Source organism: Corvus kubaryi, unplaced genomic scaffold, assembly GCF_017639235.1.
Source record: "Corvus kubaryi isolate FWS band 111438036 unplaced genomic scaffold, C.kubaryi_AGA036_p1.0 split2-37374, whole genome shotgun sequence".
NCBI lineage: Eukaryota > Metazoa > Chordata > Aves > Passeriformes > Corvidae > Corvus > Corvus kubaryi.
The window spans coordinates 656,883-667,076 of record NW_024582082.1 but is presented as its reverse complement, the minus strand read 5'-3'; the positions used below and the strand labels follow the sequence as shown (position 1 = coordinate 667,076).

The 10,194-nt window shown below is 44.8% G+C and overlaps 1 protein-coding gene across 1 annotated transcript; it reads right to left on the bottom strand.

Moving 5' to 3' along the window:
• Positions 1-2,465: 2,465 nt before the first annotated feature.
• LOC121658169 (transcription factor SOX-30-like) lies at positions 2,466-10,175 on the bottom strand. The gene is made up of 5 exons (XM_042014726.1): positions 9,349-10,175; positions 7,913-8,152; positions 6,454-6,627; positions 4,822-5,299; positions 2,466-2,902 (listed from the first exon to the last, which is right to left on the bottom strand). The coding sequence occupies exons 1-5, from the start codon at positions 9,953-9,955 to the stop codon at positions 2,533-2,535; spliced, it is 1,869 nt and encodes a 622-aa protein (XP_041870660.1). The 5' UTR covers positions 9,956-10,175; the 3' UTR covers positions 2,466-2,532.
• Between the last annotated feature and the right edge of the window lie 19 nt (positions 10,176-10,194).

Below are 10,194 nucleotides of genomic sequence, written 5' to 3'. Positions count from 1 at the left end.
TTTAGCCTTATTAACAGTGCTCTGGTGCTCTAACGCTGCCTCTGGCACAGGATGAGTCAGATCCTGCCTGTGCCCACTTGTTCAAAAGCTCTTCCCTAAGTCAGTGGGACATTTGCTGGATTTCACAGAAAAAGGTCAGACTTCTGGTTATCTAAGAATTACACAGGCTCAGACTCATTTCCTCCAGGATCCAAACCACCTGATTAAGAGTATCAGCTGGGAATTTCAAGTCTGCTCTGTTCCCTCATCTGTTACATCCCCCATGGCCAAGGCATGGAGCAGCAGCCTCCATGCAGCACCCTTAAGCTCAACAAAGAGGTGTTTCAGCCTCCCCAGGGCAAAACTGATGACAGAGCTTTTGCAGAGGGGGTTCTGCACTTGCTCGACAATTTGCAAGATGATTTAATGCTACTGTTGTTAGCTGAAGAGCAAAAGATAATGATTCTTCCTTTACATTCATAGTAAATCAGGAATTAGGCACAGAGAAGGAAACAGACCTGCAGAGGAAAATGCCCGTTCAAGAAACAGACTTGAGCAGAGAATGACTCGGACATGTATCAGAGCTCAGTAATATTCCATTGCAATTCTCTCTTCAGAAATGGGAAAGGCTGTGGAACAAAGTGCTCTGAGAAGACTCCTGCTGACACTGAAGGAAACGTTAGCCAGAATCAAAGTCTTAGCAGGAGAAGGGAGAAGACTGTCCTGCCTAACCTCTGCATTACAGACACTCCCACTGATGAGAGAAATGTTATGACTTTGGCTGACTTGAGTGGAATGTGCAATCTCCCATTTTACAGAACATTCTTCTTGTTCAGGTCATTCAAAATGATCAAAGGAGGGAGGCTGTGAACCCGTGAGGGAAACTGGAGAGTTAAGAACGAACTCCTTTATCCTAACACTTGAGAGCAGCTTCAGCTGACCCAGAATATTCTGTTTAGCTTTGGTTTTCCACCACCCATGTAGGGCAGCAGGGATATTTGGAAGGGCTCTGGAGCAGCTGTCCTGCCAAAGAGGGAGAAGTGCTGTAAGATGATCAGCAGCTAGACAAGGGCTTGTCCCGATGTGCCGATAGCAAAAGGGTATCAAAGCACTCCCTGGGCTTCTTTTAAAGGGTGGGTCACTGCTACCACTTTCTGCTATGACTTCTGCTTCATTCCTGCAGACAAGTGAACTTGAAGGAGATTGTACCTGCAGACATCTTTTTAACTGTATTTCCACATGTGAAATGCTATAATCTTCTCTGTGCTGTCTGCAAACTTCTCCAACACAACAGTGACTATACTGAAGTAGTTCATTCTCATAAGAGAAGGGAAACAGGTATAACAGCACAAGGGCTTTTAATAACATCCAATCCATAAAAGTGTCCAGTAATTTTGGAGAGGAAAGTTGTCTCTGTAAATGGATAGCCACAGGCAGTGATGCAGGGAGGCACCGCATGTCTTTAGACTTCTACAGCAGCAGGAAGAAAACAAACTTTGTGCAGAAAATCTGCACCTGTTTTTCAAGCTGAGAAGGATGTAAGGTGGTTTTTAGTTTAGATTAAGGTAAACAGTAAGGAAGAAAATAATTTTAAGCAAGTAGAACATGTCCCTCACGTCCCAATTACCTTCTGCACTGCCATGAAGGCTTGCAGGAGGGCACACAGTCACCAAGGGACTGGCCCTGCCTGTGCTGGCCTAGACTGGCCACTTCACACTGCCAGAGGAAAGTAACAGCACAGATACTTGGCACTTCAGAAATCTGTATTTAGGAGAAGTTTGTAGGTGAGCTGAAAACGACCTAGAAAGGGGAACTAAAAACCTCTTCTATCACATTTTCCCAGCTACAGGGCTGCTAGACATGCTGAGGGATGATGCAGAGGAAGCCAGGTTTGAGTGGGTTGTTTGTATAACTTTCACTTCTGTTGTAGACAAGACAGGAGAGCCTTCAAGAGAGCTCAGCTGAGGGCTGGCTCCAGTGACACAGACCTGCAGACACAGATCCCTAACAACCAGTCCAGGACATCAGCTCTAGCTGGGAGGGAAGAAGGGATCACATTTACATGTAGTTTCCCATTAGTATGTACAGGATGTGTTAAATCAGTCCTCTCTTCCTCTGGGCTTAGCAGAATTTATCAGAACAGTTGCGTACCATTCTAGATTCTGGTGCATTGAAACATGTCTGATGTCTTACACCACACGGTATAAAAAAAAAGATGGGAGAAGAGGGAAGTTAGATCTAGAGAACGATCCCACAAACAGCTGTTTTATACCCCGAAACAGGCTTGTGGAGGAATTAGTACATTTGGCCACATGCATTCCTGCAGGCCAGATCAGCTTTCAGTGAGAATTTAGAAATGAACAGGCATTTTCTACTATTTATAAGACTTTCCTCTTATCCAAACAGCTCATCAGACTCTTCAAAATGACCTGTGCAACTTACTAAAGCTACCTGGGTTTCCCATTGAACACACTTGACTGAAAAGGTGGTGTTGAGGAAAACATTTATTTCCCATTGTATAATATTTCTCTGGATTATAATATGTTTTAAAAATTACAATACTTGAAAAAACTTTACTTCCTCTTCCTCATCACTGTCAGTTACATTGACAATGTAAGTGCTGGAGGGAGTAGATGGGGGGGATGGCAAAACCTCCTCCACCACTTCCACATCCAGCTGTGGCAGGGGGCTCAGAACTCGCTCCTCACTGTAGGTGCTCTGACTGAACACAATTTCGGGGCTCCCACAGACGTGCTGGTTCTTACACAGCCTCTCTTCTGAGTATGGCCTGAAATGATAGTCTTCATCCAGAGGGGAAAGGATCACCTCCTGCCTCTGGTTCCTCTCTTCATAAAAGCCAAAGCACTGAGGCACTGAGCTGGAGAAATTCCCGTAGCCAAATGGAGCTCTGAGTGGGAATGTGCTGCAAGGAAAGAGATTCAAAGCTGGCTTTCAGAAATGTGGGGCTGCACAGTGACACTAATGTTCTATGCTACTCAGCTTATCCTGTTTTTTAAAACCTACAAACTTTAAAACCATGCCTAATTTCAGCACTAGGACCATAACAAGAGTCATTCAGATTCCATTTCTGTGCATAAGCATTTGTTCAACCTCATATACACATAAGGTTGCTCTGAGAACAAACATAATTTATCAATTATGCATTTATCAATCAAATAATACCATGCATAAACCAGCATGCAGTGAGTTAATCAACATACTCAGATTAATAAAACAAAGCATCAAAAGTCAGTTTGTCTAATTTCTGCATGCCGAAATTTGTGACAGACCTGGGGTAAAAAGCTCTTATTTATGATTTTTAGTGAGCTCTTTCATCTGTTACACTGTTATCAAACAGGACAGAGAATCTTGTGCCCAATATGTGGTTGTCAATGTTAATATTTAAAGAACACACAGTGATACATTTTTATAAAGTAACCACATAGTAAATTGCAGGAAGTTACTATGTCAAATGGAACCGTATTCCTCCAGTGGCAGATGCCTGAATTTTCATTCTGATGCAGAATGACACAGGGATTGTAATTTACAGTATTTTAGAGAAATTCACTACATTGTGAAGAAAACAAAACGTGAAGAAGTAATCGAGCTCTACAGTGCAGACATTGTAAAGACATTGATACAATATCTACTGATGTTTCAATGGGACTATTCATCATTCCAATCTAATATTTAAATCTTTAGTGCATACATCTGCACTTTCAGTTCAGAAATCATGACTCCAGTATGCAAGAAATGAGTTTATAGAACAGACAACTTATAAATCATTGTATTAGAATGACCCTGGCATTAAGAAAGCTGCCAGCCTTCAGAAGTCCATTAATGTGTGAAATCAGAACAATCTTTTATGCTGCAAGAACACTCTTCTCTCTCAGAGGCCTCACAAAACTGTCTCCTTTCAGACACCAAGGGCTGAGCAAAGATCATTTTTAGCAATTTTGGGAATATGTGTCCTGTGTTTCTTTAAAGGACCAGAAACATCTTGTATTGCACTTACCAGCTCCTGAAGTTCTTCTGAGTCTAATGGGTCATCATTAGCCCTAATTAAAGACCAGGTGGTCTTATTGCCACAGGAACATACTGGTTGTTACTACTAGTGAGAATGAGCAGTGTACAAACAGGCAAATTTTAAGTCTAATAATCATAATAATTTGTTAGGTTTGCTACTGTGCAGTCATGAAAGAAAAGTGATGCCCTATAAAGAATAAGCATCAGATGACTTGTGTTTGAGCTGCCCACCTGCACCAGGGCACTGGTGCTTTCTGTGCATGCTCAGCTCAGCAGATGTCCTACGGGACATTACATGTGTTAGCTTGGAAATTCTTCTATTAGGGGATGTCTGACTGACTGTTCAGAGACTGAAAAGGAAGAACTAGGAATTACTGCTTACACAAGAATTCTGCAGGCACCTCCCACCAGGCTGGGTTTCAGAAATATTAGCACTTATGGCAATCATAGTGTACCCAGGAGACATCTCCAGGGCACACCTACTTTAATTCTATCTGACCATTTTCGAAATATATTTACATTATCTCTACCTAACGCTCTTCTGCCTAAATCAACTGCACTTAGACCCATAAAGTGGAAAGAAAATACTTGTGTTTTCCATGGCCTTAGGAGTGCCAATTACTGCAATAGTTCTATGGAGCCTTCAGTAACTGGGCACATATTACGAGCAGGCTGAGGCCAGGGGGTCCCACCACACGGCAGCTACAGGAAGGTAAGAGCTCATTTCCCTCTGAAAGCTCCATCTGCTTTCTGCAAGTCAAAAGACTCTCTGTCTTTCAGCATTTTTTCTTACTGGTATTGAAATGGTTTCATTACCTTGAGGGGAAACAGCGAGGTCCAGGTATAAAGGAAGGGTGGCAAAATGGATACTGAGGAGTTCCTCCAAACAAACTGGCTGGTTGTCCAATGGGAGCAGACACATAGGCAGGGGAGGGAATAAAAGGGGTAGCCTGGGGAAGAGGTATGCCTCTAGGGAAAACAGAAACCCCTGGGATCTCACTGTTAGCGACAGAAAACCTGCCACTAGTGGTGCTGATGTTACTTGGGTTTCTGCTGCTGAAGCTCTCAGCGAAAACGGGTGCAGGTCTCTTCAGGGAGAAATTGAGCCCAGGTGATACAAAAGCTTCTGTCTGAGCAGGTTCAGCAAAGTGCTGTGATGAAACTACAGGGTGCAGGGACAGAGTTGGAGCTGCAACAGCCACTGACGTGGGGCTTGCAGCCGTGGTCTGGAAAAGGGTCATGGGCCCAGCGTGTTGAATGGAAGAAGCTGGCAGACGGATGGCAGGAGACTCACCTTCAGGAAACAAAACAGTTATTTATCAGACATGAGTACAGAGTTCTGATAAACAGCAGCAGAGCAAACCACAGCATTTCTGAGCAGACACAGAACATTTCTTCACAAACTTTCCCGGCAACTCATGTCATACATCTAATGTGTTTTGACAAATGGGTTTGGAGCTCACACTTTAAAGCTTCCTTCCATAGAAACCCAGGGGCGGAAGGAAGTGGCTAATGAGCTGTGGCTATGGGTCTGGTGAGGCTATGTCTTGTCCTATTAAGGCCCCATAAGGGTTGGAGTGTGCCTTCAGCTCAGAAGACCTCACAAGTCTACTGAGTTGGAGTGAGCCAAATTTAAAACAAATCTTTGTGCTGAGGAGTGTAAAACACCCTGATCTCCAATATGGTTCCTTATTTCACCAATGAATGTACGACTAGACAATTTCACTTTGAAATGTTTTGCAGAGCACCAACTTCAATGTACACTTTCAAATCACACCTCATCAACAGGGCTGCCTTTATAGGGAAAGGTTTCAAAACACATTGCATAAAAGTTTTCAAACATCACTAACTCAGAACTTCACCAGAGCAAAGCTGAGTGTTCTTTTGTTTTAATATCTCCAAGCATTACCACACGGCATAATCAGGCATTTCATTTTCTTGTCTCATTGCAAAGAAAGCAGCCCTTGTCAGGATGCTTAAAGAAGAAAATGCCATTGCCTGGATCTGAGCTGTCTGCTGTTGAAATCCACTACCCATGCACTGACAGAGCCTGAGCTCTTTCTCTCAGGAATATGCAGATCAGCTCTTACACTGAACTGAGGGTTCTCACACTACACTCTATTTCACAGCCAGTGTGGAGTTCTTGTAAAAACAAAGATCCTTCCAGGGTATCTGTGAGGTGGAGACCAAACAAGGGAAAGACGCAGCTGTAGCCTAACAGCTTAAGTAGCACAAAGTGTTGGGTAGTAGCCACAGCTTCTCCAGGCAACCAGTGGCAGGGCCTCACCATCGTCACAGCAAAGTTTCCTCCCAATATCTAATCTAAACCTACTCTCAGTTTGAAGCCATTTCCCCTTGCCCTGTCATTACATGCTCTCGTAAATACAAGCTCTTACTGGAATAGGTAAATTCTGAATTTTTTAAAATAATTCACTAGAGAAAACTCACAGACTGGACGTGCAATACTGTTCTTAACGTTGGAGTTGACAAAAGAGTAAGTTGGTGATGAGAAGGGAAGGGTGCCAGCTGGGTTTGTAGTGATGGTACTCTGGGAAGTGCCCGAAAATGCAGCAGAGCCAGGAGGTGGAGAACACTTCTTTTTGTTCGGCTGATAAACCCAACCTGTCAGAGATGAAAAAAAAAGCAGACATCCAATATTTTGGATGGTTTCATTGTTTATCTAAAGCTCTGTTATCTGTAATTCTGAAGGATCTGATAACACAAGTCCAAAACCTGCTCCTGTAGGCAATGGCAATGCTCCATTTGTTTTGGTGAGCTGGAAATGGGGAATTTTACTGGAGATGGAAATGAAATAGAAATATTTGGGCATTGTTGAGATGTTACCAAGTAGTGCCTGCTTGGGAGACAAAGAAATACCGAACAGTGGGGAGTGATGTGGCCCAGCTGAGGAAAGCACATTAAGGAGAACATGACACTGGCACTGTGGGCTTTCAGTGTGGAACAAAACCACTACTATTCAAAATGTGGATCTTTCCTCATTGTTTCCTCAACCCCTTAAGTCTCACATACATCTGCAGGTTACAAGATGTAACAGAAAATATAACCCACTAGGAACCCTGCATAGATTTTGGGAGAGTATGTTTGCCTTTGCCTGACAACATTAACCAAACACTTATAGACATATGAATAAATGTATTATGAATTTACACTGAGCTGCTTGGTTTCTTACATGGGTTAACTCTTAATGCAACTTTAAACACCTTTTTTTTTTTCTTTTTTTGAAAGATGCAAGGAGAGAGGGAGAATGATGCTCTTTTCCTTGTTTATGACAGATTAGACAGGATCATGAATGAGCAGCATTATGACAACAGAGAGAGAAAGGATCACAACATCTGGTATCTCAACAGCTTTTCAGAAGTGTTCAAAGTACTTATGCTCCATTATCTTCTGGATAAATGAATTTGTTAAGGGTACAAATTTTAACACTTGACAAAAGGCTGAGAAACAACATTTTCCACACCATTATTTGGGAACCTCAAGCCTACATGATGAAGAATCCCACAGAATACAATGCTGTTTGTGCTTCCTGTGACATTTCCCTTTCCTGCTTTTAAGGAATGGATGCATGTGTCACCACAGGCCACCTGGGCAGCTCTTTCTGGAGCAAGGAAACTGATGCAGCAGGCCATGTTCACAACAAACTCGCTCTCTGGCCATTAGACTACTAAAGCATTCAGAAGAGCTGCTGTAGCTGTGGTGGTCTAAGCACCATCATTTTGAATGCTTTAAAAAATTCATACAGTTTCAAGCACACAGAAGGGTTGTGTATTGCTTGCAATATTTGTGATTTTTTTTCTATCTCCATTACTTGCTATCATGCAAGAGATTGGTTTTCCAAAAAGCCCTGCACTTCTAAAGCATTCAGGTAAATAAACAAGATGTTTACCAGGAAATTCCTCCCTGTGCCTCAGTTTTATTTTGTTAGCTTCCTCGTAATACGGCTGCTTCTGCTCTTCAGTGAGTTTGCTCCACTCCAGGCCGAGCTGAACACTGATCTCTGCATTGTTGGCACCTGGGTTGGCTTTGGCCACAGCAGCCCTGTGGATCCGGGCCCACACCATGAATGCATTCATTGGACGCTTCACACGGCCACTTTTGGTCTTGCTGAATGGAGTGTCTGGCATCCCTGTGCAACAAGGCAAGGAAAGATCATCATCTTCCAGGGAATACAGCAGGTCACACTCAACATTACACCCAGAAGATGCTTGGCAACAGCACCACTGGAGCTTTGGAACAGATAAAACTCAGTGCTTATTTGGAGAGCAGTTCCTACAAAATAACTAAAGCTGAGTATCCTCCACTGCCCTTTGCGGAGTCACTGCACAAGGAATCAGTTACCTGGCTTTCGTTACATATAATTAAAAAAAAAAAAAAAGAAAGAAACAGGGACTGCTACCACACTAGTTTGGATTTCAGTTGGCTTGCTTTCTTAGGAATTTACAAAGTAAACGTTGTATAGCACAGACCACATCACAGCAAATGTGTTACCACCACCAGAACTATGTATCCAAAGCCCTAAGGATGCAGAGACTAGGACTAAGGATGCTAGGGCTGTTTAGTCCCACACCTGTGCAGTCCCTGCCTTCTCAAGTGAGGTTGTCACTGTTTCGGGTTTCTGCTTGGGTTTTGTTGTGTTGGTTTTTTTTTTTTCCTTTTTTTCTTTTTTTGGATTTGGACACTCATTTTGTTGGAGGAACCTGTGTTCCCAAATGATTGTTACATGATACCTGGCTTTGGCTCTTTGTAAACACCAGCTGCATTTTAATTGAGTTGGCAACATGATGAATCTCCAGGCCCCTTAAAACTAATCCCTGAGCAAGCAATTTCCTCTCTGGAAAAGGTTTAGAAATTAACTTTTTCACATAATCAATAAAGGGGAAAAGTCCTTAAGACCTTACTTAAGTAATTAATTTTGAAAGTTTAGATATTAAAAAAAAAAAGGCTTCTAATCCAGATGTTTCAAAATACTCTTCATTTAACATGTCCAGATTTTCTCAGAGAGGTGTACAAGTACTTTGCAGCTTTAAAAATCAAGCACATTCCTGACCTTAAAACTGCAATCACAACTCAGTGTAATTCTGAACACTGTCCTAAGGGGTTTCATGCAGACAAGGCGCAAGGTGACAAAAACTGCACTGATTGTAACAAACCACTACAGAACTCTGTGCTCCCGTGCTTTTGTGCCTTATGCTGTGCAAGAGAGTCATGTTAAACCCAGCCTATGCAAAGGGATGGTTCTCAAACACGACCTTTGCACTTGTGTTCTCCTGCCTGATAACCTGTCACCTGTGTGCCACCTTGCAAGCTCTCTGACCACAATACCTGAATCCGAGGGCAGGACTGTGAGGGGAACGTTTTGTGTTTCAATCTTTGGACGCTGCAGTAGAGGCTGCAACTGAACTGGCACTTGTTTTACCGGCACTGGAGTCACATGCATCAGCTGCGAGGGCAGAGGGCCTTGGAGCTGTACGTGGGACCTGGAAGGCAAGGACTGAAACAAGACCGGGATATTCTGATCTTGAGGAGGGTTTCCAAGCTCGCACAGGGATCCAGCCGGGGCATCGCTCTTCTCCACCTTCAGTGGGCGGGCCTCAAAGGCCACGATGGGTCGGTCCGTTCGGACAGCAGCTCTTCTCCAGGCCTTATTCCCACTTTGCTCCAGGACCTTCTCCTCGTTCTGGCGGTCACCGCTGCCCCCTTCATGGTCCCTTTCTCTCCTGATGACACCCCGGGCCTCCTTCTCAACCGCCGCCGGAGCCGAGATGCACTTGCTCTTCTTCGCTGCTCCTTCGCTGTGCCCGGGCCGGCTCGGATGCTCCTGCACTTGGACGCGTAGCCCTCCGAGGGGGCCCATGACCTCCCTGTGCCTGGGGGGCGACGCGGGGCTCGTCCGGGCGCGGAAGCGGCAGTGCCGGACCCTGCGCTCCATCGCTCCGCTGCCGCTCCTCGGCCGCCGCCACCGTTGCGCCAACGCTCCCCGCGGCCCCGCGCCGCCGGCGCGCACCGAACGCGCATCCCGCACCAACCGCGGAGCGCGCACCGAGCCCCAGCCCCGCCGGCTCGGTCGCGCTGTCCCCCCGTCCCGCGCCCACGGCCGCCCATCCCGTGCTCGTTGCTCGGCGCGCACGGACCGGGGCGCACGGGCCCCCGGCCCCGGCCCCGGCCCCG